We start from the raw sequence: 27,747 nt of genomic DNA, 5'->3' as shown, positions 1-27,747 counted from the left end.
AGGCGCACGGAAGTACAGGGAGCCCGGAGGAGGGGCCAGGTCCCAAAGCCCGCAGGAGGGGGCAAGAGCAGTCTGATTCCGCGTCAGAGGAATCCAGGAGGGGCGAAACCCCAGCGGGCAGAAAGACCCTGCGGAAAAGGAAAGAGAGAAAGAGGTGGAGCAGCGCAAGCCTCTTAAACTGGTGCAGGGGAGGGACGGATTCAGAGGGGACTTCAGCGGTCTAAGCCTAGCAGACGTAGGGCTGCGCGCCTCGGATGTGAAGCAAACAATGAACTGCAATAAACACTTTTGTATATAAGAAGAGATAGGCGTTGGTCTTTTGTGAGCTGAGACTTGAGGCAGCCTTGACACCATGCTTTTATCCTGTATGTTTCTGTTGTGAAATCTTCAGATGAAAGGCACATAAATATTAAAAATGGTAAAAAATAAGGATATTGACAGGCTGAAACATGTGCAAAGGAAGGTGATTTATGTATTTATTTAATTTGTCTACCACCCGACCCAGTGGTGCCAACTTGAATAAAATATTGGTGGGGGGCCAGGTAAGGCCTGCCTTGCACAATCAATCACAGGATGCATAAAGAGAATTGGAATGGCAATGCCTATCAACTGGGGGGTGGTGGCCCCTCAAATATACTATTGGGGGGCAAAAACCCCTTGGCCTCTAAGTGTTGACTCCTGTTCCCACATGTCTCAGGAAGGTTACAATATAAAAGCACAACATAAAAACACAAAATACACATCAGTAACTCAACTCCCCACCACATTTTAAAAGGCCGTTAGATGTCAATCAGCCAAAGGCCTGGTTAAAAAGGTGCGTATTAGCCTGGCTCCTAAAGCTATAGAATGAAGGGTTTCTCCCTTGTATGACGTTTCTGATGCTTAGTGACAGCAGAGCTGTGACTGAAGCTCTTTCCACATTCCCCACACTGATAGGGTTTCTCCCCTGTATGAATTCTCTGATGGGAATTGAGATTGGAGCTCTGACTGAAGCTCTTTCCACATTCCATGCACTGATAGGGTTTCTCCCCTGTATGAATTCTCTGATGCTTAGTGAGATGGGAGCTCGTCCTGAAGCTCTTTCCACATTCCCCACACTGATAGGGTTTCTCCCCTGTATGAATTCTCTGATGGGAATTGAGATTGGAGCTCTGACTGAAGCTCTTCCCACATTCCATGCACTGATAGCGTTTCTCCCCTGTATGAAGTTTCTGATGCTTAGTGACAGCAGAGCAGAGACTGAAGCTCTTTTCACATTCCCCACACTGATAGGGTTTCTCTGCTGTATGAATTCTCTGATGGGAAGTGAGACTGGAGCTTGTAATGAATTTCTTTCCACATTCCCCACACTGATAGGGTTTCTCCCCTGTATGAATTCTCTGATGCTTAGAGAGATGGGCGCTCCAACTAAAGCTCTTCCCACATTCCACACACTGATAGGGTTTCTCCCCTGTATGACTTCTCTGATGCTTAGTGACATCAGAACTGTGACGGAAGCTCTTTCCACATTCCCCACACTGATAGGGTTTCTCACCTGTATGAATTCTTTGATGGGAAATGAGAGAGGAGCTATCAGTGAAGCTCTTTCCACATTCCATGCACTGATAGGGTTTCTCCCCTGTATGAAGTTTCTGATGCTTAGTGACAGCAGAGCTGTGACTGAAGCTCTTTTCACATTCCCCACACTGATAGGGTTTCTCCCCTGTATGAATTCTTTGATGGGAAGAGAGAGAGGAGCTCTGACTGAAGCTCTTTCCACATTCCCCACACTGATAGGGTTTCTCCCCTGTATGACTTCTCTGATGGTAAGTGAGATGGGAGCTCTGAATGAAGCTCTTCCCACATTCCATGCACTGATAGGGTTTCTCCCCTGTATGAAGTTTCTGATGCTTAGTGACAGCAGAGCTGTGACTGAAGCTCTTTTCACATTCCCCACACTGATAGGGTTTCTCTCCTGTATGAATTCTCTGATGGGAAGTGAGCCTGGAGCTTGTAATGAATTTCTTTCCACATTCCCCACACTGATAGGGTTTCTCCCCTGTATGAATTCTCTGATGGGAAGTGAGATTGGAGTTCTTATTGAAGCTCTTTCCACATTCCCCACACTGATAGGGTTTCTCCCCTGTATGAATTCTTTGATGAGAAGTGAGATGGCAGCTCATACTGAAGCTCTTTCCACATTCCACACACTGATAGGGTTTCTCCCCTGTATGAATTCTCTGATGCTTAGTGAGATGGGAGCTCCAATTAAAGCTCTTCCCACATTCCATGCACTGATAGGGTTTGTCTCCTGTATGAATTCTCTGATGCTTAGTGAGATTGGAGCTCTGAGTGCAGCTGTCTCCACACTCCAAATTTTTGCATGGCTTCTCCTCTCTGGGGATTTTGTCATGTTCACCTTTGTTCTCGATTTCCAATTCATCACAATCTGCAATGGAGACAAAAAGGGATTAGAGCCTCAGGAACAAATGAAGAAGAACTGAAGGGAGTTGGGTGTGTGTTCATTACCTTTGTGGTTTGTCATTAACCAATATATTTCTTATTAGATTCTGATGGGTTGTTGAATGTTGCTTTTTTTGATATACTGTAGTGGTAAAATTGTGACCAAGCTGCGGGAGGCAGTGGAAGATAGGGGTGCCTGGCATGCTCTGGTCCATGGTGTCTGGGCCTGGGTAGTTCAGAGACCCAACCGTGGTATAAAAGGGCAGAACTGGAGGAAGATGGTTCACAGAAAAAACTGGAATTTGCTGTTCAAGGTTTATTGTGGGAGTGTTAGGTTCCCAGGTGTTGTATTGGGCGCTGCTGAGCTGTGTGGAAATGTATGAGGTTTGTTACATAGAGGCATTTTTTGAATTTCCAGGCAGATAGGACGATCCCACAGGGAGCCTTACCAAGAGAGGCCACGATCCCACGATTCTCCTCCATGACGTCCTTATGCAGAGCTCTCTGGTCAGGATCCAGCAATGCCCACTCCTCGTCCGTGAAACAAACAGCAACATCTTCAAAGCACACTGGACCCTAAAAGAAAAAGGAAATGTACTCTTCCGAGACAGCAGAAATATGATCTGCTACACAATGCTCTGTTCTTTCCTTCCTCTTAATTGCTGTGTTGTTTTGATAGGATTGCTTTCAATAGGATTGACACTTTGACACACATTCTGGAAACGTATGTCTAGATGCTTGGTTCTCGCCTTAAACTGCCCAGATTCTGCCAACTTCAGACAGGGTTGATTGTTTTCCCAAACAGTGATGGGCAGGCAACAATCCCCATAGATCTCTTGCACCAGGCATCTATAGAACTCCAGTTCCCTGCACAATTCCGACAGTGCAATGAACTCAGCCTCAGTAGAGGACAGCGCAATGAGACTTTGCTTCCGGGACTTCCACCCAACTAGAGATTCCCCAAGGTTTATTACCATCCCAGATACGGACTTCCTGTCATCCAGATTCACCCCGTCGCTATCTGGCCAGCAAGTAAGCGCCGTCTCACCTGCAGCTGACAGCTTGAGACTGAAGTCCTTGGTATCCTGCAGGTAACGCAGCACCCGCTTGATACCATGCCAGGCATTTACACTGGGCTTTGATGCTTCCCTACTGAGCAGATTGGTAGCAAAAGCAATGTCCGGCCTGCTCCATTGGGACAGATACAACAGACTACCCAAAGCGGACTGGAAGAGCTCAGCGTTCTCAAACTCAACGCGTTCTGCTAGCCGACTGTCTTTCACATAGCTTGTCTCCATGGGTGCCCTAACCCCTGCACAATCAGGCATTCTGAACTTCTCAAGCAACTGCTCAATCTTGCCTTTCTGACTGAGCAAGAAGCTTCCATCTTCAGTCCTGTCTATCTGAACACCTAAGTAGATCCTTACTGCACTCAGGTTCTTGAGCTGAAACCGTTTTCCAAGCTCTTTGGCAAACTTCTGCATCTGTTTGTCTGCCCTTGAGGTATAAATGATATCATCAACAAAGACTAAAACCATTTCCTGTGACTCTCCTGACCCTTTAAGGTGCAGGCAGCTGTCAGCAAGACTCTTCTTGAAACCTAGCTTCTCTAAGGCTTCATCCAGGTACAAGTTTCAATTTCTGGCCGATTGCTTCAAACCATAAATAGACTTGTGAAGCCTCCATACAGTATTTAGCTCATTGCCCTCAAACGCTGAAGGAGGAAGCATGTACAGATCCTCCTGGAGCTCTGAGTTCAAATAGGCCACATCCACATCAAAGTGATTCACCTGAAAAACTCTTTGTGTAGCAATTGCTAAGAGCATGTGCAGAGTTTCACTTCTGGAAGTAGGAGCATATACCTCAGTATAATGCAGCCCCTTTTGCTGCGTGAACCCTCTGGCTACTGGCCTAGCCTTGTACTGTGGTTCCCCTGTTGCTGTGGGTTTAAGACGGTAAACCCAGCGGCTGCTCTCGGCCTGTTTGCCCACTGGCAACGTTGTGAGGGAGAACACACCTAGAGACTCCATTGAGCTCATCTCCTTCTGCATTGCCTCATGCCATTTCCTGGCTTCTTCCTGAGGCAGTTTCTGAACACCCTCAAAACTCTCGGGTTCACACTGTGCCATGCCAACCCACACACTTGTGACTGCAAACCTGTCAGGAGGTTTACCTTTTGTTGTGCGAGCTGAACGTCTCAACCCAGTTTCAGGTACCCCCTCAGACCCACTAGGACCAGCTAGAACGTCCTTGGCCTCAGAGAGCTCCCCCTCTGACTTACTGCGCCGTTTAGACTTCTCAGCTGAACCTGTGGGTGAGGAAGGAGCACTTCTCTGTTCAAGCTTCACAGCTTTAGAAGTTCTTCCCTCTACCTGCTCTGGGTCAGGACTCTGTGCCTCAGCAGCGGGTTCAGCCTCTACCTCTTCCTCATCAGCAGAGTCAAGCAGACTCTGAAAGAAAATCAGGGTTCCCATGTATGCGTGTCCATCCATTCTACTCACAGAACTCAGCACTGCTGCTGAGCAGAATCCTGGACTGATTGCCTGTTGGATAGGCAAATCTCCACCCCTTGGTCCCTGGCTCATACCCACAGAAAAGCATCTTTTGGGACCTAGGGCCACCCTTTCTGAGCTTGGCCTTTGGCACAAGGACCCAGGCCTCGCAGCCTGAGTACAGCTGGGTTAAAGTGGTTCTATTATGTCTTCTATCAAGGTCATGCTGACTATAAGAAGAGGCCAGAAGGAGCCTGGGTTTCTCTCTCTCTCTCTCCTTTCTGGTGTTCTGTACATAGTATGCTGAGTGTTGAAGTTTAAACTTATTATAAGTTGTGGGAAATTTCAGTTAAGTTTGCTCCAACTGGATTTCTTATGGACAGGGCCAATCCTGAATGTTTTGGATTTGGGACCATTATGCTCATTTGTCTTCAGTAGCAGTAAAGCTCTGCTGGGTGCAATACAATTGCCTCTGGTCTATTTTGGGGAATCCTGCAACATCTTTACATTTTCACTCTGGTAACTATACATTGGAGTTCTGCCTGGATCAATACTGAGTAGAATTCCGACTTCCGGGTTGGCGCCATCGCCGAATGGCGGATTCCCTCCGAGCTCCGGAGGGAGTCTGCTCGACAGGGGTCGGGTTCTGCCGCGCCGGCGACGCGGGGACCCTCAAAAACCACGGGCGTGGATGCCCGTGGACCTGGTGACTCGGCGGGCACTGTTAGCACCCTCCCGACCCGCGAATGAGCCTTTTTAAAGGCTACGGAACGGGGGACGGGGAGCGGCGCGGTGCTGTGAGTCTACTGCTTCCCCTGCCGAGCGAAGCCGCATGCCATTCGTCGGAGAGCGCTGACTTCTTCCTTTGAAAATTTGGACTAAAAACAAAGAACAACAACCCGTGAGTAATTTGGAAACTGGATTAAAAATTTTCCTTTTTTGTGGATTCAGCACGAGTGGGGGAGGTGCAAAGAGGAAGTCCGTCTCCCCCCCATTGTAAAGCAAGGATTTGACAGCTAAGGTCGAGAGAAGAGTCTTTTTTTCCCTTTTTGGATAAAAGTTATTAATTCCACGGATTTAAAAGTATAAGTTACTGTGCTGGAGGATAAGAGCTTATTTTCCGATCAAGTGCTGATCAAAATTACTCTGTAGAGACCCTTTTCATATCCCACAAAAATGCCTCTGGCATTCTTTACTCCACCTGGAGCTTCTGTTCTCACATGAGACCCGAAAACCTTAAAGTAGGCAACAGAAGGTTTTCTATTGAACAGCTTCTCAAAAGGAGAACATCCCAACTCTGTTGAGACTTTTCTCAACCACACATGAAGATAGGACGCTAGCGATTCGGCCCAATATTCATGTGGCAAATGTGAACTCAGCAATTGCGCATTCATCCCCTTTTGCAATTCTTTGTTCACTCTCACACAGACCCCCCTGTTCCACGCTTCTTGCGAAACTGCAACTTTGTGGTCTATCCCTTTTCCATCCAGGAACTTCTGAAACTTCTGTAACAGAAAAACTTGTTTCTCATCTGTGAAAAGACAATCAATGTTAGCATCATGCATACTTTTAACCTTGTCACAAAACTCCTGAAACTTTTCTAAAGTTTCTTGCGGTTTCTCCATCATATAAACCCAAGAATAATTAGTGAAACAATCCACACACAAAAGGTAAAATTTTGCACTGCCCCTAGATGGCTCTAGAGGACCAATCACATCAGCATACACCCGCTGAAATGCTCTGTCGACCTTCTTCGTCACCTTCCTGGTGCTCACACTGGTCACACCTGCAAGAGAGATTTCGTTAGAAACAGAAGAATTACATTTCATGTAATCACTTTGATCAAAAGTCAACAAATACAGTCCATCTTTCTCTTTGGCAGTAAGAAACAGTTCTCCATCTTTGTAGATCTTGCAGCTTTTAGCATCATAGGTCAGTTTCAGTCCTTTCTTTGCAATCTGCGACACGCTCAGCAGATTAAATCTCAGTTCTGGAACCAGGTAAACATCGCTTATAGTCAAGTTCAGACTTTCAAGATACACAGTCCCAATTCTGGTCGCTTCCAACTCCTGACCGTTGGCCTGTTTCACAGTGAAGCTTTGCTTCCTCAACGTCGAAAACAGTTGTCTGTGCGGGCATATATGAACCGTTGCGCCCGTGTCAATTATGAACGAGTTCCCAACATCTGGCGTGGTTCCTTTCGCCATCATAGCCTTTGCAGGTTTCACCTGGCACTTGGTACGGCTTTTGCCTGACGCCTCAGGCTTCGTAGAGCTGCTCTTTGCTCCTCTTGACTGGCGCGGCTTCTTACAGTTTCGCTGTAGATGCCCAGTCTGTCCACAATTGTAGCATCGGACAGCACTCAATGCTACTCCATGCTTCCCAGTAGCATCATCAGTGGGGGAATTAGAACTCTGTTCTTCCCTCCCCCTGTCTGCAACACCCATTGCACCTTGTTCAGAAACACCAACAGTTCCAACAGCCACAGTTCCTGCACTCTCCCCTCTGGGGTCAAAGCTCTCCTCAGCTTTCGTTGAGCTCTTAGGAACTTGGCCAGCATCATCTTGGCTCACCCCTTCTGGGGTAGTTATCCATCCAGACCCTGATGAATAACTGTCTCTGGTCAGGGAGGTGGGTTAGGCAAGTCTCCCCCTTCTTGGCATCCATTTTGAATCCAAGCCTCTCTCACTTTCAAACAAGCTGTAAAATCCAACAGTTGTTTTTTCCTTTCTCACGCAGCAAACTGCAAGTTGTTTACGGTCTTTTGCACCTGGCAGCTAAACTCTGGCTGCTATGAAAAGTCCCTTCCAAGGGCACGTGAACTTGTAGCCAAAACATTCTCTGGTTTTGTTTCGCTTTCCCAGGCTCACACTCACAGTCCAGCCCCTTTGCCAGTAACTTTCCAACTTTCCGTTACCTAGCAACAATGCATTTCAATAGGACAGTTTATCAACCACAAGAATTTGTGGAATGCAGGCTTCAGCCTTCAAGCTGCAGGCCTCTTCCTCCCGGAGCTTTTGTTTTTCCAAAACGCAGCTCCGTCGTGAACCAGAGAATCAATCAATCTGCGTTCGCACTTTTAGCCCGAAATGCAGCAGCATACCTTGAACTTTGTTGCTCTGGAAAACACCTCTTCTTTCCACCAGCTGGCTGTTGAGCCTCTGGCTTCTTTCAGACGCTTCTCTTCCTCCTTGGAACAGAGGAGGACAATCCACCAGCCTCTCATGCAGAGGTCGATGGATCGAAACCATCCTCTGCTACCATATGTTAGTATCTCAGCTCACAGGCAGAGGTACCTGGCCTCCCCCGAGGCAATTGAGCGAGATACTGTGTCTACCGTCCGTCTGCGATCCCGGCAGGCTAGGTAAACAAACCCGGCGATTCTTCTCATTAGTCGTGAGAAGAACACACCCTCTGCTTCTCTGCTTCTCTCTCCCTCCCTGCATTCTCCCAGGGAGGGGAAATGAGACAGACAGGAGTCCTATTTACATGTTTTATTCCTGTCACTCAACAGTACATAGAAATGTGACTGCACCCTTCAGTCTCCATCAGAAGAGACACACACTCCTCCCCTGTACTTCCAGTACAGGTCATATGACACACTGAGCTAACATCCGGTGCTCAGTACAGAGAATAGGCTCCACCTTTTCTCCAACAGTACATCTGCAAACCTGTTTTGCATTCCAGCCATCTGGAGCTGGCTTTTGCCTTGGTGCTTTTTCCCAACAGTGCCACCCTTCCCGGGACCGGGAGTGATCCGCGAGAGGAGCCTGCTGAGGAGATATAGAAGATTTTGACAGCTGTCAAATTAGCTGTCAAAGTCGAAAAAAATAGAAAGCTTTGGTTTAGCCGGTTATATTGTTACAAGTTGTTGAAAATAAAGAAGGACTGAAACAAATTAACTTGACTTTTGGATTGGAAGTGAAAGGAATACTAAATAACCAGAATCCCTCTAGAGGGGGTTCAGGGACATTACAAGAATGGAAATAGGTCGGAAAATACTGGCTGACTTGGATGAGGTTGTTTTTCTCATGGGAAAGCTGCGAAAGATGTACGAGCAAGGTCATGTTTTGTCTACAAGTGCTACAAATTTGAAGTCAACAGCAAATATATCTATTGAGCTGGAAAAGGACTTGATGTACAAAACCCAGGCAGCTGGACAAGAAAAGAAACTAGAGACTGAGGAAGAGGCGGAAGAGATATACGCCGAACAGGAGGAGCAGAAAGGAGGGGCTGAAATGTTACAGAAGGCAAATGAGAGCCGGAGGCCTGTCAAGATGGATATTAATTTGATCAAGGTGGAAGCTGGAGCTCTTGGGACATTTGGATCTAAGAAACAGGATTTGAGCTCCACCTTTAAACAAGGAGGCCTGGCTGGAAGGAACATGGATATTATAGAGAGAGTGCCCCTTCGAGACTGGGTGTTAAATACAAGGGACTTTCAAAGAAGCCGGCAGAAAGGGACTGAGAGACATTTAAGGGCCTCGGACGTGAGGTCGCCAGGCTGATAATAGATGGACTAATGGACTATGGTTTTGGGATTGAAACCGGGGAAGGGAGGGTGGGGTTTGGAAATCCAAAGGGGGCTTGATCTTTTCTATTCTGTGTTTAATTCTGTGTTGCTATTAGTATAAGAATGGGGAATTCGTGGAAGGGAAACAGGGTCGACCTTAGAAAAAGTTTTTTATAAAGGATTGAGGTATATAAGTTAAAAGTTGATATATAAATTGAACTAAATATAATAATGAATTAAGGTTAAAAATTTAATATAAATAAATATAATAACAACTTAAGGTTAAGAAATTAGAGATAAGAACTTGTTGGATAAATATTTGGACTTGGAATACAAGAAGGGGAGGTGAGGGGAAGTCGCGGAAAAAAGTTATTGAAAATGGGATTGTAAAGGATGAATTTTTTTTCTTTTTTTGTTTTGTTTTTTGTATTATTCGAAACTCTAATAAATATTATTTAAAAAAAAATACTGAGTAGAATTCCATGACAGGGTCTTCCTCCATAAAATCAGCTGCCAAAAGAGAAGGCCCCTAGCTCCCCACAGCTTTCCAAGTCCCCTCTCTCTGGGGTTTCTGGCAAGTGATCCAACAGTGCGCCAGTGTGCAGCCTGCCTTTGCTCCTCCATTGTCAGAAGTCTCCGGGCTCTGAGAGACAAGCAGGGAGGGTGGCTTCTGGCAGTAGGAGAGGGAGCCCCCGGTGGCTCCTCCTTCTCCTGACTCTCCTCTCGACCTTTACTCCTCCCACTCGCCTCCTTCCTCTTCTGCCTCCGATTCTGGACTGCATTCTGCCTCAGAGTCTCCCAGCTCACTAAGCCCTGTTACCCCTTCAGCTTCTGACACCTCCTCTTCCCAGACTTCTCCCTCTTCTCCCTTTCACTGCTCATCCTTCCTCCACCTTCACTCCTTGCGCTCTGAGCAATCTTCCCTTCCTGGTTCCCTGGCTGCTTCCTCCCACCATTCCTCTGTGCCCAACCAGTCCATGACATTGCTCCATCCCTCAGCCTCTGTCCCCACAAGGCAGCTCCCCCTGACCTGATCTGGTTCCACAGCCGCTGCTTCCCTTCTGCCCCCATGAAAAGGCAGATCAGGAGGTCTGGCCGGCATCATTCTGTCTCCTGAAAGAGAAAACAGGTAAGCAGGATGCCAGGCGTGCCCATGTCTCTCACAGGTGAAACAGGGCATCTCTAACTATAGATGGGCCTTTCAGAAAGCCTTACCTGCTGAATGCATTTGGACATTTGTGCCCATTTCATATGTTAGTCATGCAGAAATACATCTCTCCTTCTCTAGACCCTTCCTCCCAACTCCCCCCCCCCAAAAAAAAAACTTGATGAAAAGAACCCAGAGATTATATGGGAAACCAACAGAATGAGACCAAATGGAGAAAAACCGCCTTCCTCCTTACCCGGTGGCCTCTCTCTGGTGTCCAACGGAGGCCTCTCTGCCTCACAGGAATCCAGGTCCATTTCCTCAAAACAATCCTTTTCCTGAAAAAGCAACAAGGATTCAAAACAGAGAATGAATGACATGAAATAGCAGAAAGATAATGGAAAAGTAAAAAACTTTAAGGGTGTGAGATCTCATTCCATGGATGCCTTCCCAGAAAAAGCATGGGCCATCAGCAGAGCATTATGGGATGTTCTCCATCCTCTTTGGAGCCCCCAATAATAATAATAATAATAATTTTTTATTTCTACCCCACCCTCCCTAGCCGGAGCCAATCTTTTGGCGGCTAACATCATAAAGCTAACACAGTATACATAGAACATAAGAACAGGCAATCGATTAATTAAAATACTTCTTAAAATTAGTTGAAAACAAATTAAAATCTGGACAGATGGCAGTCCACTGGTATAATAATAATAATAATTTATTATTTATACCCCGCACATCTGGCTGGATTTCCCCAGCCACTCTGGGCGGCTTCCAAAAGAATATTAAAATACTGTGATACATCAAACATTAAAAACTTCCCTAAACAGGGCTGCCTTCAGATGTCTTCTAAAAGTCTGGTAGTTGTTGTTCTCTTTGACATCTGGTGGGAGGGTGTTCCACAGGGAGGGCGCCACTACCGAGAAGGCCCTCTGCCAGGTTCCCTGTAACTTGGCCTATCGCAGTGAGGGAACCACCAGAAGGCCCTCAGTGCTGGACCTCAGTGTCCGGGTAGAACGATGGAGGTGGAGACGCTCCTTCAGGTATACTGGACCGAGGCCATTTAGGGCTTTAAAGGTCAGCACCAACACTTTGAATTGTGCTCGGAAACGTATTGGGAGCCAATGTAGGTCTTTCAAGACCGGTGTTATGTGGTTTCGGCGGCCGCTCCCAGTCACCAGTCTGGCTGCTGCATTCTGGATTAGTTTTAGTTTCCGGGTCACCTTCAAAGGTAGTCCCACGTAGAGCACATTGCAGTAGTCCAAGCGGGAGATAACCAGAGCATGCACCACTCTGGCAAGGCAGTCCGCAGGCAGATAGGGTCTCAGCCTGCGTACCAGATGGAACTGGTACAGTGGTGCCCCGCAAGACGAACGCCTCGCAAGACGGAAAACCCGCTAGACGAAAGGGTTTTCCGTTTTGGAGGCGCTTCGCAAAACGAATTTCCCTATGGGCTTGCTTCGCAAGACGAAAGCCCATAGGGAAATCTCCGGGACAGCGGGGAAGCGCAGCGCGTCTTCCCCACTGTCCTCGGACCTCCTCCCCCCGCCCGGCATCGGAACGAAGCTCCGATGCCGGGGGGGAACGCCTCCTCCCCCCCGCCCAGCATCGGAACGAAGCTCCGATGCCGGGCGGCGGGGGGGAACGCCTCCTCCCCCCCGCCCGGCATCGGAACAAAGCTCCGATGCCGGGCGGGGGGGGACGCCTCCTGCCCCCGCCCGGCATCGGAACAAAGCTCCGATGCCGGGCGGGGGGGGGAATGCCTCCTCCCGCCGCCCGGCATCGGAACGAAGCTCCGATGCCGGGCGGCGGGGGGGAACGCCTCCTCCCCCCCCGCCCGGCATCGGAACGAAGCTCCGATGCCGGGCGGCGGGGGGGAACGCCTCCTCCCCCCCGCCCGGCATCGGAACGAAGCTCCGATGCCGGGCGGGGGGGGGAATGCCTCCTCCCGCCGCCCGGCATCGGAACAAAGCTCCGATGCCGGGCGGGGGGGGGACGCCTCCTCCCCCCGCCCGGCATCGGAACAAAGCTCCGATGCCGGGCGGGGGGGGAAATGCCTCCTCCTGCCGCCCGGCATCGGAACGAAGCTCCGATGCCGGGCAGCGGGGGGGAACGCCTCCTCCCCCCCCGCCCGGCATCGGAACAAAGCTCCGATGCCGGGCGGGGGGGGACACCTTCTCCCGCCGCCCGGCATCGGATGGCTTTCCTGAAGACTTGGGGTGGGAGGAGGGTTTTCCTTCCCACCGCCAACATTCAGAATGCTGTTCTGAATGTTGGCGGTGGGGAGGAAAAACCCTCCTCCCACGCAAGCCCCGGGAACAGAGGGAAAGCGCTGCGCGCCTTCCCCTCTGTTCCCGTACCTGTCCTGAAGGCTTGCGGTGGGGAGAAAAGCCCTTCTCCGCACCGCCAGCCTGGCAAGCGGTTTCCCTAGGAACGCATTAATTGATTTTCAATGCATTCCTATGGGAAACTGTGCATCGCAAGACGAAAAACTCGCAAGAAGAAAAAACTTGCGGAACGAATTAATTTCGTCTTGCGAGGCACCACTGTACACAGCTGCCCTGGACACGGATTTAACCTGTGCCTCCATGGACAGCTGTGAGTCCAAAATGACTCCCAGGCTGTGCACCTGGTCCTTCAGGGGCACAGTTACCTCATTCAGGACCAGGGAATCCCCCACACCTGCCCGCCTCCTGTCCCCCAAAAACAGTACTTCTGTCTTGTCAGGATTCAATCTCAATCTGTTAGCCACCATCCATCCACCAACCGCCTCCAGACACTCACACAGGACCGTCACCGCCTTCACTGGTTCTGATTTAAAAGAGAGGTAGAGCTGGGTATCATCTGCATACTGATGAACACCCAGCCCAAACCCCCTGATGATCTCTCCCAGCCGCTGCATGTAGATGTTGAAAAGCATGGGGGAGAGGACAGAAAACTGAGGCACCCCACAAGTGAGAGCCCAGGGGTCTGAACACTCATCCCCCACCACCACTTTCTGAACACGGCCCAGGAGGAAGGAGCTGAACCACTGTATGACAGTACCCCCAGCTCCCAGCCCCTCTAGACGGTCCAGAAGGATGTTATGGTCGATGGTATCAAACGCCGCTGAGAGATCCAGCAGAACTAGGAAACAGCTCTCACCTTTGTCCCTAGCCCGCCGGAGATCATCAACCAGTGCGACCAAGGCAGTTTCAGTCCCGTGATGAGGCCTGAATCCCGACTGGAAGGGATCCAAATGGTCCGCTTCTTCCAGGCGTGCCTGGAGTTGTTCAGCAACCACGCGCTCAATCACCTTGCCCAAGAATGGAAGATTTGAGACTGGGCGATAGTTGGCCATCGTGGCTGCATCTAAAGATGGTTTTTTAAGAAGCGGTTTAAAGCATCCCCTACAACTCTCTGGAAACCATTTGGATCCATTAAGTGGCGGGGGCGGACCATCCGAATTGGTCCCACCTCCCTGCAGAGGGGAAGGGTCGCAGAGAAGTCAAGTTGCACCAGGAAATGATCTGACCATGGCACTTCTTTCGTTTCACTTTTACTTAGTGTCAGATCACCAACATCCATAGAGGTAAACACCAGGTCCAAGGCAGGTCCGCAACTATAGGTTGGGCCAGACTTATTCAGGGACAGCCCCATGGAGGCCATGCTTTCCACAAAGTCCTGAGCGGCCCCTTGTAAGGTCGTGTCGGCATGGATGTTAAAATCCCCCAGGACAACCAAGCTAGGTATCTCCAGGAGAACATCCGCCACGACCTGAAGCAGCTCCGGCAGGGATTCCTTGGTGCAGCGGGGAGGTCAGTACACCAAAAGGAATCCTGTACTCTATTGCCCAACTTCCAGAACATGCACTCAGAGAACTGGGTCTTCCCAATAGGACGCCTGGTGCAAACTAAAGACTTCCTAAAAATCACTGCAACCCCCCTCCCCGCCCACATGACCTGGGTTGCTGTGCGTAAGAGAAACCTGGTGGACAAGCAGCGGCAAGAACAGGCCCATCTGCTTCATCCAACCAAGTCTCTGTTACACATGCCAGGTCAAGTCCTCCATCCACGATCAAGTCAAGTAAAAATGAGAGTGGTTAATATTCGCTAGGGCCAACTACTGTTACCACTGGTCTTATAAAGGAGGTGTGAGCGGGCTAGGAAGCCTCCTTAATGCTTATTCTTGTACTGAAAGAAAAGAATCAGACTGAACCCTGAACCCTGAAGGCCTGGCAGAACAGCTCTGTCTTGCATGCTCTGAGGAAAGATGTCAAATCCCACAGTGCCCTGGTCTCTTGTGAGAGAGCGTTCCACCAGGATGGAGCCACATCCGAAAAGGCCCTGGCTCTGGTCAAGGTAGTATCCAGAGGAAAGTCTCTCTCACCTGCTTCCTCTCCTCTGCCTGACTCAGGAGGAAACCTTCGGCCAGGGCCACCGCCTGGGAACTGGTCTCTGCTCCACAGTCCCTCACCCAGCTCTCCATCTCTGGTGGAAGGACAGCCAGGAACTGCTCCAAGATCACCAGGTCCAGCATCTCAGCTTTCGTGTGCCTTTCTGGCTTCAGCCACTGAAGGTCAAGGTGGTAAAATCGGCTGCAAACCTCTCGGGGTCCTTTGGCCTCCTGGCAGCAGAACTGCCTCACCTGCTGGCTCTGCACCTCTGAGTGGAGGGTGCCCTCCTCACCCAGGATCTTCTGCTCAGAGTTTTCCCAGAATCCCCCACTGCTCCGAGTTTGGTTGGCATGGCCTCTTCCTTCTTCAGGGCCAGCTGGGTCTTGCTCATCCATCTGTGCTCTCAGGAAGCCTCGGAGAGATCAGAAGGAACCCTTTGGTCTTCTGCCAAGTTGTGTCCGTCTTAATGAGAAGCTCTAGCAAATCCTAGAAAGCAAATACATTGTTCTGTTACAGAATTTGTAGGTCAGGAGAAGAAACAGATCCCTGAACAAGCATGGATGAGTCTTGCCAGGAATCAGGACTGGACGGTACCAGAGCCCAAACCATGAGATACCTTTTTGAAAAGAAAGAGGAGGAGGAAGGGGAGAAGAAGTGAGTCTCCAGCCCTCTAGCAATGCAGAATGTGGAGGCAACTGAAGGGATTTCTGGGAGATGAGTCAGCCTGGTTGCTCCTGCCATCCAGTCAATGCATGAAGTCAGAACTGACTGACAAGGGAGTCATTTGAAAAATGGATGCTTGGCTCTAGTGGGGGTCCTCATCCGGGGTCCTCAGGAGTTGCTCCCCACCCCCACTCCCCTGCTTTAGTCTCCTTTTCTTGCACTTGGACTCTCTGCCGCTCTCAAGACAGACTCCTGGGGTGGGGTCCTTTTTCTTTGCTCTGAGGGCCAGGTATACATCTGTTCAACCCCCTGAGGGCCAAGTGGGTGGGGCCAAATACATCTCCTTTGGAATTTAGGCAGCTAATTTATTATTATTATTCTATTAGATATCTTAACACACGCACAGCCACTGATGCCAAGGTCCCTGGAGGCCCAGGGAGTAGCAGCGCCCATTTCCGGCTGCTTTGCCAGCAACAGCCCCTTTGGGAGAGAGAGGATGTGGTCCTGGGATGCCCTGCTCTGGGTGCGAGGGGATTGCTGCAGTGGCCTCCGTGGGGAGCTGCCCTGGGAGACACTGGGAAACTGGTCCCCAATGCAGCAGCCAGACTCTGGGCTGGGATCCCTCTCTTTATTCCTGGCCTCTCTTTCCCAACTTTTCTTCCTTCCTCCACCTCCTCGTCCAGCTTTCGAAAACCATTTGCACATGTTTCCTCTGTTCTGCAATGCCGCTGAGCAACGTCACACCAAGTTAAAATCCCAGGGACTCCTTTGTTTAAAGAAGGGAGATTTCGTGGGAGTCGTTTTTTTCTGAGGGGGGGGCGGAAGGCCAAATGAGTTTGGGATCCTCTGATCTGCAGGAAGGGGAGCGTGGCAGACCTGGCCCCTCCCTGGCAGATCCCTCTCCTCCCTGACTTGGGGTCCCCCCAGCCCCCTCCCCTGCTGCAGCCCTGGGACCCCCACCAGATCCCAGAGAGAGAGGAGACTCACCAGATCCCAGAGAGAGAGGAGACTCACCAGATCCCAGGAGGGACAGCCAGGCAGCCCTTGCAGGAGAGACACCCAAGCAGGAAAGGACTGGGGAGGGAGGGGCCTTGGCTCTGGAGGACCTGCCCCCCCCCCCGTCCGCTTCCTGGCCTCTCTAGGAAGGCAGCTCAGATCCCTTTAACCCTTGCCAAGCCGAGTCCCCCAGCTGAGCCCTCTCTTGCTTGACAAAACCTCAGATTATTCTTTTTCTATGGCTTTAGGGGGGCAGCTGCCCCCCTGGCTACCTCAATGCCCAGATATCCTTTGGGGGTGAGGCTATCGGTTGGGCTCAGAGCATCTCCTTCCCTGGCCAGAAACCGGAGGAACAGTTTGCAGGGGAAAGGGCTTTGCAGGAAGGAAGGAAACTCATCCTAGAATTCAGGAAGGGGAGGAGAGAATGGGGGTGGTCTTGATCTACAGGGTGGCAATTTCAAAAGTCTTGATAAGGCCTGGCACACCATTTTTCTGGGTCCCTCCCCTCTCCTGCAAGTGAGGGGAGCACCCTGTTGCAACAGTTCAATAAAGACCAAGCCTGCAGGCTGCTGTTTTGCTCCAAGTTATCCTGGTTGGTGTCTTTGTTTTTGTCCAAGGGAGCCCTCAGATTTTTCCGTTAAGACCCCCAGGGCTGGACTTGAGGGGTGACTGCCGACCCCCCCCCCCCGCTCTGCTGCATGGCGCCCCGGGAAGCCCAGCGCTGGTTGCCTTTCCTTGCCCGCAGGGGTCACCACCCCTCACTTTCTGCGCAGACCCCATCCTATGCTTGGCTGCGCTCGGGAGTCCAAGCCCCCTCCAGGGTGCAAAGATCTGCCCATTCCCCCAAATTTAGTTAATTTCAGTGCACGGCATCGTGGAGAATTGTTAACGGAGAAATCTGAGGCTCCCCCCCCGGACAAAAAACAAGGACACCGGCCGGGAATAGCAGAGCAAATTGGTCTGGATTGAAGACTGTCGCGACAGGACTCCCACCTGCCACCAGGTGGAACAGGATGGAAGCCCTGAACAAAAGAGAACCCAAAGTTTTATTAGCTGCTAATCCCCAGGTTACACCCCCCCCAAACTACATCACTCCTACATCTGGTGGCAGTAATCTGAGCATCCTGGACCCTGCCCCATGGTTCCCCTTGCCCTCCACCAAACACCCATCAAGTGTCACAAAAGAGATTTTACATTTCCCTGTTTCCCAGCCAAGTTCATCACCCCCTTTTGTCTTCCTCTGGGTTTGTTATTTCTGGAATGGCTACCTCTCTGGCACTCAGGTATCAGGAGGCCAGGGATTATCGCTCAGGCAGAGGGGCTGCTGAGGAGCTGAGCTCACAGGTCTAGATGAATTTCTGAAGTTTCCCCACTGAGCCAGTACATAGAGACATTGATCAGTGAATTCTTACATTTGGTATCGTGCAGCAGAGGCCCTTTGAACAGATAGGTAGAAACTGCGATGAAGTGTTTTGTGGGGACAAGTCACAAAAGTGATGGTGCTGATTTTGGGGGTGGGCTGCTTGTGCATGATGTCTGCTGGAGGGGCAACCCCTCCCTCCCCCAACCTATACACAAATTCCTGCAACCGTTTGACAAGCGCAGCCGCTGGCGCGGCGCATCTTTGGTAAATGAGCACACCCAGTCTCAAGTCCTTTAGAGATAAAGTAGGTATACATTTCAGTAATACCTGGGTATATATGTATTTTGTTTTTCTAGCTTGATCACAATTATTTATTATTTCTTAACAGGTAGATGGTTAAGAGCTTAGGCGGCTTCAGTGGCAGCCCCTGGCCCCCACCCCTTGCACCCCCCAGGTACAGACGGCCCTGGCCCTCTCCGAGGGTCCGTCCAGCTCTGGGCTGCTGCTGCTGCTGCTGCTGCTCACTTGCAATCATAATTAAAGCTTGCTGCGTGTTCTCTGTTTTTTCTTTTCAAGGGAGGGTAACAAAATCAGGCAAATTGCATTTCTTCCCTTTGAATGGCGCAGAGCCAGCCAGGCAGGCAGGGGAGAGGGCAAAGCGACACATCAGCGCAGCTCCCCCTTCCCTCGAAGGCTCGGGGTACGCTTGGAGTTGCGGGCGCGGGCGGGCGGCAGGACGAATGTCACCCCCCTCAGGATGGCACCCGGGGTGGTCCAACCCCACCGCCCCCACCTTGTTCCCCCTCTGTTCCCCTGGCCTGGGGTTCCCTCCCTTGGGGGTGGGATAAACGTTTAGTTGGGGCTGGGGATTAGTTTAATTTGAGTATAAATGTAAGTTTTTCTGTGTTGTTGTTATTGTTAAAATTAGCTTCTACTGACTTATTGGGTTATTGTATAGTTTGTATTTGGTTCTTAAGGGGAGAGGGCCAGGGCTGCCGGGGAGGGGGCCCCCGCCAACAGAACGGCTGGGACAGAGCCCACCAGGCCATTCCAGCAGTGGAATGTGATTACTATATTGAAACCGCCTTTTGCACAAAGGAGTAACATGACATGGAGCTGAATCCTGTTGAAATATAAAATAAATGAATAAATAATGCTTCAGTATCTGGGAAAAGATCACATGCGGAAGGCTTCAGTTTGGGCTCACGTATTTATGTATTTGGTGGTTTTACATTCCCATTAATGAAGCAAATTCTGCCCACACCTTTTGCTGTCATACAACCCCAGATCATCACGCTAACTGGGTGCTTCAAGGTAGGTGTAATGCAAGTGGGATGTAAATCTTCTCCGATTCTTCTTCTCACATATTTTTCTTTTCTTCTATTATGTTCTTCAAACTCACAAAATGAAAGAAGACAAAAAAACCAACCAACTTGTTAGGAATCACATAACAAGTCAACCTAAGCAAGTTGTGCTTCCTTTTTTTAGTTATTTGGCTATAAATTTTGATAGAATACAGGTAATTGCATTCTTGATTATATTATCTTTCCATTGATACATAATTTTATGATATTACTCCAAAAGAAGTAGTGTTATTGTCAGGAGTGCATGCCGGAGCCAGGCCCTGGGACCGGTGGGGCTTTGCAGGACTAGGGCTTTCCTAAGTTTGTTCTGAAGAGGCAAGGCAGGGCTGCACAGGTGAGGCCGATAGGTAACTCACAGCACCTGGTGGCAAGAGCCGGAAAGGGATATAAGGTCAGCATTTCCCTTTGGCTCTTTGCCACAGCAAAGCGTTTCCTTCCTTGGGCTTCTTGACTCCTGGCTTCCTGATCCTCGGACCCTTGGCTTCTTGACTCCTGGCTTCCAGATTCCCATTCCTGCTCCCACCCCACCGTCTTGCCCCCGGGTCCTGATGTCCTCCACCAGGACTTTGACCGCCCATAAACCGTAAAAGTTTGCTGTGGCCAACCTATGTCCCGGCCAGGGTGTCAGATGGACGGAGCCCAGCCTATAGATCTCCCCACGGTGCTGCGGAACCTCTACACCCAGGGAGCTATGTTCTAGGGGGAGGTTCAAGCACTTTGAGCGGCCCCAGCCTGACCTGCTCCCCTGTCCCATAACCAGAGAGGTTCAGGGGGGAGCATGGTGTTGGAATTTGTCCAGCTCTGGCCCATCTGGAGCTGGTACTGGCTCGTCTTCTCTTTAGCCCAGCACAGCGTAGTCCGCAGACGAAAGGATAAAGCAGTATGTGCCACATGCTAATCTTTATTTCTCAACTATACCGAGAACACGCAAACATACATCTTGCCTCTCTGAGAGCAGAGAAGAAACTTACTCTCGACACAAAGAAACCGAGAGAACACTGAAAAACAGGAAACCAGTGTATGTCACATCCAGTCTCCCATTCCCGTGGGAACCCAACAGTAACTTGGACTGTGGAATGTAAGCAATGTCTTGTGACATGCAGTTGCTGCTCAGTGAGGGAAATAGAAACCAACACATGGGGCCCTTCGAGTTGAAGAAGCAAAAAGGGTTTTCTTGTGTGTGTGTTTCTTTGTGGCTGATTAGCTGCTCTCCCTGTGCAAAGGTCAGAGGGGGCAGGGTTTCTGTTGAGGCAGGTGATTAGCTGTGGGAGGAGCTTATCAGAGCTTGCAGGGCAGCAGCGCACGCCTGGTGGCGCGCGCCGTTTGATCCATCTTTTAGATTTAGGGGAGCTAGTCTCAAACGTTTGTTGGGGGAGACCTAGGTGTTTTTTGGGGGGGGGGAGTTATTTGTCCTGTCTTCATGCTTTTTATGATGGAGGACTGCTGTAGCCACCCCCAACGACACGTTCTCAAGATGGAGGGGGAGGGAACAGCTGCAGTCGCCTGCGGTTCCTGCGCAATGTTTGCCATCTTGCCAAAGGTTGCAGGCAGCTTTACCTGCAGCAATTGCATGTTGATTGCCCTCTTAGAAGACAAAGTCCAGCAACTGGAGGAACGTGTAGCTACGCTCCAAAGAATTAGAGAGCTGGAGCTCTTCTTGGAAGCAACAGAGCACACCGTCTCCACCAAGGAGGAGACAGGGGACTCCCCTGAGAAGGAGGCTAGTTCACCAACACAGGAGCCAGATATATGGAGAAACGTGACCCAAAGAAGTAGGAGGCCCAGGGTTCGCTCTGATTGTTTAGAAATACACAATCGCTTTGAGGTCCTCTCCCCTAGCATGGAAGACGAAGAGCAGACTCCATTTGAGGATCTCTCCCTCATTAGAGTCGATCAGGTATATGAAGACGAGCAGCAAAGTCAGTCCTCAGGGAATGTGCAGGCGACCTTGGAATGGACAGCTCACGGAAGAACCCCGACCAAACCTAAGAGGAGGCGTGTAGTGGTGATAGGGGATTCCCTACTGAGGGGAACAGAAGCAGTGATCTGTGGGCCTGACAAGATGTCTCGGGAAGTGTGCTGTCTCCCCGGGGCTAAGATCCAAGATGTAACTGAACGACTGCAAGGAATCATAAAACCCACTGACAAATACCCCTTCCTCTTGGTTCATGTGGGAACCAATGACACTGCAAGCAATAGCCTCCAGAAGATCAAAAGAGACTACGAGGCTCTCGGCAAGAAATTGAAGCAACTAAAAGCACAAATTGTCATCTCATCTGTCCTCCCAGTTGAACGACGTGGCCCAGGGAGAGAGGGAAAAATAGTGGAAGTGAACAGCTGGCTTCGCAAATGGTGTAAACAGGAACGGTTTGGATTCTTAGATCACGGACTGCAGTTTCTTGAAGATGGACTTCTGGCAAGCGATGGGCTGCACCTCACAACGGTTGGGAGAAATGTTTTTGCCAAAAATCTCAGAAACCTCATCAGGAGGGCTTTAAACTGACTAATGTGGGGGAGGGAGACAGTGCTCCTGAAGGTAGGAGTCTATCAATTGATGAAGATGATCATCCAAATGTCATAGACCAAATGGAGCAAACAGCACGCAGACCTAGTGGTGGGAGGAAAAAATCCTTAAATAAGAGACACGGGGGAATGATTAATGGACTTCAATGTCTGTACACTAATGCGCAAAGCATGGGAAATAAACAAGATGAGCTTGAGCTCTTGGTACAGCAAACTAAATATGACATAATAAAAAAATAAAAAAATTCCTTCCAGTAGCACCTTAAAGACCAACTAAGTTAGTTCTAGGTATGAGCTTTCGTGTGCATGCACACTTCTTCAGATACCTGATATCTGAAGAAGTGTGCATGCACACGAAAGCTCATACCTAGAACTAACTTAGTTGGTCTTTAAGGTGCTACTGGAAGGAATTTTTTTATTTTTTTATTTTGACTATGGCAGACCAACACGGCTACCTATCTGTAACTATGACATAATAGGCATCACTGAAACCTGGTGGGATAAGTCCCACGATTGGAATGTAAAAATGGGGGGATACAATCTATTTCAGAGAAACAGTCCAGACAAGAAAGGAGGAGGAGTGGCGTTATATGTCAGGGATGTTTATACCTGTGAAGAGATCCAAGATTTAGAACCTCAAAGCCAAAGTGAGAGCATTTGGGTCAAAATTAAGGGAGAGAAGAATAACAGAGACCTCATTCTGGGAGTTGACTATAGATCCCCAAGCCAAACAGAGGACATAGATGATGCCTTCCTGGAACAGATGGCCAAGCATGCAAAAGGAAGGGAGATGGTAGTAATGGGGGATTTCAATTACCCGGATATTTGTTGGATGTCAAACTCAGCCAAGAGCATAAGGTCAAACAGATTCCTCACTGGCCTTGCAGACAACTTCATTGTCCAGAAAGTGGGAGAAGCAACAAGAGGAACAGACATTTTAGATCTGGTCCTAACCAATGTTGATGACCTGGTTAGTGGGGTAGAAGTGGAAGGATCATTAGGCGCAAGTGATCATGCTCTTCTGAAGTTTACTATACAGCGGAAAGGAGCAGCCAAGCATACTAGGACTCAATTTCTTGACTTTAAGAAAGCCGACTTCATAAAACTTAGGGAAGTGCTGGGTGAGATCCCATGGACAGTAATACTAAAAGGAAAGAGAGTTCATGATGGCTGGGAGTTTGTTAAGAGCGAGATAGTAAAAGCACAACGTCAGGCAATACCAATGAGACGGAAACATGGAAGGTGCCTAAAGAAGCCAGGGTGGCTATCTAAAGAACTTTTAACTGAGTTAAGATTTAAAAAGGATGTGTACAAAAAATGGAAAAGGGGGGAAACCACCAAAGAGGAATTCAAACAAATAGCCAGCACGTGTAGACACAAAGTCAGAAAAGCTAAAGCACAGAATGAACTCAGGCTTGCTAGAGAGGTTAAAAGCAACAAAAAAGGCTTTTATGGGTATGTCCGTAGCAAAAGGAAGAACAAAGAAACAGTGGGGTCACTCAGAGGAGAAGATGGTGAAATGCAAACAGGGGACACAGAAAGGGCTGAACTCCTCAATGCCTTCTTTGCCTCAGTCTTCTCTGATAAAGAAAACAATGCCCGACCTGAAGAATTTGGAGCAAATGATTCAGCAAAGGAAACACAGCCCAGAATAACTAAGGAGATAGTACAAGAATACTTGGCTAGTTTAGATGTATTCAAGTCTCCAGGGCCAGATGAACTGCATCCAAGAGTATTAAAAGAACTGGCAGATGTGATCTCTGAACCACTGGCAGTCATCTTTGAGAATTCCTGGAGAACAGGCGAAGTCCCGGCAGACTGGAGGAGGGCAAATGTTGTCCCTATTTTCAAAAAGGGGGAAAGAGAGGACCCAAATAATTACCGCCCAGTCAGTCTGACATCAATACCAGGGAAGATTCTGGAGCAGATCATTCAGCAAACAGTCTGTGAGCACCTAGAAAGGAATGTTGTGATCACCAATAGTCAGCATGGATTTCTGAAAAATAAGTCATGTCAGACTAACCTGATCTCGTTTTTTGACAGAATTACAAGCCTGGTAGATGAAGGGAACGCAGTGGATGTAGCCTACCTTGATTTCAGCAAGGCATTTGACAAGGTGCCCCATGATATTCCTGTAAAGAAGCTGGTAAAATGCGGTCTTGACTATGCTACCACTCAGTGGATTTGTAACTGGCTGACTGACCGAACCCAAAGGGTGCTCATCAATGGTTCCTCTTCATCCTGGAGAAGAGTGACTAGGGTGCCACAGGGTTCTGTCTTGGGCCCGGTCTTATTCAACATCTTTATCAACGACTTGGATGATGGACTCAAGGGCATCCTGATCAAATTTGCAGATGACACCAAACTGGGAGGGGTGGCTAACACCCCAGAGGACAGGATCACACTTCAAAACGACCTTGACAGATTAGAGAACTGGGCAAAAACAAACAAGATGAATTTTAACAGGGAGAAATGTAAAGTATTGCACCTGGGCAAAAAAAATGAGAGGCACAAATACAAGATGGGTGACACCTGGCTTGAGAGCAGTACATGTGAAAAGGATCTAGGAGTCTTGGTTGACCACAAACTTGACATGAGCCAACAGTGTGACACGGCAGCTAAAAAAGCCAATGCAATTCTGGGCTGCATCAATAGGAGTATAGCATCTAGATCAAGGGAAGTAATAGTGCCACTGTATTCTGCTCTGGTCAGACCTCACCTGGAGTACTGTGTCCAGTTTTGGGCACCACAGTTCAAGAAGGACACTGACAAACTGGAACGACTTGGAGAAGCGGACACGGAGCAATGGATCCAAACTAGAAGAAAGAAGATTCCACCTAAACATTAGGAAGAACTTCCTGACTGTAAGAGCTGTTCGACAGTGGAATTTGCTGCCAAGGAGTGTGGTGGAGTCTCCTTCTTTGGAGGTCTTTAAGCAGAGGCTTGACAACCATATGTCAGGAGTGCTCTGATGGTGTTTCCTGCTTGGCAAGGGGTTGGACTCGATGGCCCTTGTGGTCTCTTCCAACTCTATGATTCTATTCTATGATTCTGTGTCCAGAGGAGGGCAACCAAAATGGTCAAAGGCCTGGAAACGATGCCTTAAGAGGAACGGCTAAGGGAGCTGGGCATGTTTAGCCTGGAGAAGAGGAGGTTAAGGGGTGATATGATAGCCATGTTCAAATATATAAAAGGATGTCACATAGAGGAGGGAGAAAGGTTGTTTTCTGCTGCTCCAGAGAAGCGGACAGGGAGCAATGGATCCAAACTACAAGAAAGAAGATTCCACCTAAACATTAGGAAGAACTTCCTGACAGTAACAGCTGTTTGACAGTGGAATTTGCTGCCAAGGAGTGTGGTGGAGTCTCCTTCTTTGGAGGTCTTTAAGCAGAGGCTTGACAACCATATGTCAGGAGTGCTCTGATGGTGTTTCCTGCTTGGCAGGGGGTTGGACTCGATGGCCCTTGTGGTCTCTTCCAACTCTAGGATTCTATGATTCTATGAGGCTTTGTCAGCCAGTGTTGGCTGATGTCCGCCACCTGTGCAGCAGACTTTCCCACCCCACGGAGCCGCGTGTGCTTTATGGTCAGCCTCTTCGTGGACCCGGCACTTTCTCAGGTCTCTCCGTACCTTGAGGCCAGCGACCATCTGCTGGGGAATTTGGACGACTTCATTGCCACCCTGGAGGGCACGTTCGGGGAGCTGAATCTTGCCCTAGCAGCTGAGATGGCCCTGCAGAACCTCCGGCAGAGGGCTTGCCCAGTTACCGAGTCCGCAGCAGAGCTCCGTTGGTGGGCTGCGGACACCCTGCTATGTAGCTGCCTGACGGTTCCACTTCCATCAGGGCCTTCATCCCTGCCTTAAGGACCAACTGGCGTGGGTGACCCCAGCTCACCATTTCAGGGGTGGGTCTGGAGGGGACCCCCCTCGCATCAGGACCCATTACCCGTGAGCCCTGTCCACTGGCCAGGTTAGTGGCACCCCTGCACCAGGAACTGTTAACGTTTCAACTAGTCCAGACCCCACATTTCCCTGTGGTCCATGGAAGCCTCTGCTTGGTCCGACATGACCCCGCCATTTCCTGGGTGCAGCGGATGTTGTGTTTCTCATCGTCTTTCTGCCACGACGTCTGTGCCCAACCCCCAGCCGGCCCTCAGTTCTTCCACTTTGCAGGGGGCTGCCCCAGACGGGGCAGGGTTACCGGATGTCGGCCTAATCCTGGAGCCCTACCAGGATTTGGTGGACGTGTCTGAGAAAAAGGGGGCTGAGGCTTTGCCACCCCATCGGACGTACAATTGTCCTATTGACTTGCAGCCAGGAGCAGAGAGTCCTTTCGGCCGCATTTATGCCTTGTCAGCCCCTGAACATGGGGCCCTCCGAGAGTACTTAGATGACAACCTGGCCAGGGGGTTCATTCGCCCCTCTACTTCCCCTGCTGGCCCCCCTCCCCCACCTGCATGTTTTCCGGCTGCCTGCGCATCCCTAGAATGCTTCCCTGGACGCAGCAGCACCGGAGCACGGAGAGGAGGAGGAGGAGGCAGCTGTCGGTTGCGCTCCTAGCCGCCGGAAGCTGAGCCGGGTGGGCTGGAGCCTGCGCGCAGTGTGACTAGGAAGGAATTAGCAGGAAGGACGTGATCCTTTCCGCTCTGCTTGCCAGGAGGGCAGGGGATTTCCCTGCTCTTTCTTGCGTTCGTCTGCCACCAATCTCCTTGCTTAGCGTGTCTGCTGGCTGCGAGGTGACGCTGCCGCAGCCTGCGCTGAGCAACGGAAGGGGAAAGGATCGTGTCTGCCTGCTGATTCCTTCCTAGCTGCGTCACCTCGCACCAAGCAGACACGCTGAGCAAGGGAAATGGGCCATTGCTGGCCCAATCCGAGCCAACACAGCAACCGAAAACAGAAGAGGGTGGGCAGTAAGACCCTGAGGCAGAGGGCAGGAAAAGAATTCACTGCGGCTGTGTACTCCCTGCCAGAAAGGGACCAGAACAAGAAGAGGGGAGCAGCAGCTGACTTTAACTACCCAGTTAAAACCATACGCAGCAGGAGTCACAACTGAATCCTTAGGAAGGCGCTACAATAATTAGGCAAGGGGAACAGGGCTGATGAACAGACGGTAGTCTTGGGATGCCATACAGATCGAGAGACTCCACACACAAGGTCACTCCCACGCCCCCTTTAACCACGCGCTCTCCCGTGCAGCAACGCGACTCACACGCCTCCACACACACATCAAAATATGCCCGATACAGGAACCCCAGCAGCCTCCTCTCTGCAGCCTTCCCTCCTCTGTAACACGCGATCTGATTTTGGCCCCTGCACTTGGGCCAGTCGGCTCCAGGGACCACATATTCGCTCAGTAAGACACACAGCCATTTCCCCTTACTTTTGAGGAGGAAAAAAGTGTGTCTTATCGAGCGAAAAATACGGTAATTTTCCCTTTCAAACAGGATACGTGAACCTCTAAGAGAACTCAAAACCCACATAAGGAAAATGTTTAATAATTAGACGAGCAGAAAATAACAGTAGTAATTATATGTAAAGGTGATAATATTTAAATGAATAAAATGCTGTGTGTTGTTTTTTTATCGTTTTCAGCTTCCCTTATGACCAACTAAGTTAGTTCTTGGTATGAGCTTTCGTGTGCAAGCACACTTCTTCAGATACACTGAAACAGAAGTTGCCAGATCCTTCTATATAGTGAGAAGGTGGGGAGGGGTATTACTCAGAAGGGTGGTGGGAATGGGAGATTGGCAGATAGCTGAGATGAGCCTGCTGACGACTCTTAACGACTGTAATAGGTCTTACAGGAAAAGGCAAGGGGTGAGAAGGTGAGAAATGGCTTAGTCATGAATAATGGGATAAGAATAAT

At 49.7% G+C, this 27,747-nt stretch overlaps 1 protein-coding gene across 1 annotated transcript; it reads right to left on the bottom strand.

Annotated features, from left to right (window-relative positions):
- Positions 1-462: 462 nt before the first annotated feature.
- LOC308475112 (uncharacterized protein) lies at positions 463-15,708 on the bottom strand. The gene is made up of 5 exons (XM_081002030.1): positions 14,966-15,708; positions 10,851-10,932; positions 10,478-10,560; positions 2,892-3,018; positions 463-2,428 (listed from the first exon to the last, which is right to left on the bottom strand). The coding sequence occupies exons 1-5, from the start codon at positions 15,365-15,367 to the stop codon at positions 840-842; spliced, it is 2,283 nt and encodes a 760-aa protein (XP_080858156.1). The 5' UTR covers positions 15,368-15,708; the 3' UTR covers positions 463-839.
- Between the last annotated feature and the right edge of the window lie 12,039 nt (positions 15,709-27,747).

Source organism: Podarcis pityusensis (genome assembly GCF_964106645.2).
Source record: "Podarcis pityusensis genome assembly, chromosome: 4".
NCBI lineage: Eukaryota > Metazoa > Chordata > Lepidosauria > Squamata > Lacertidae > Podarcis > Podarcis pityusensis.
This window is presented reverse-complemented; position numbering and strand designations above follow the sequence as displayed.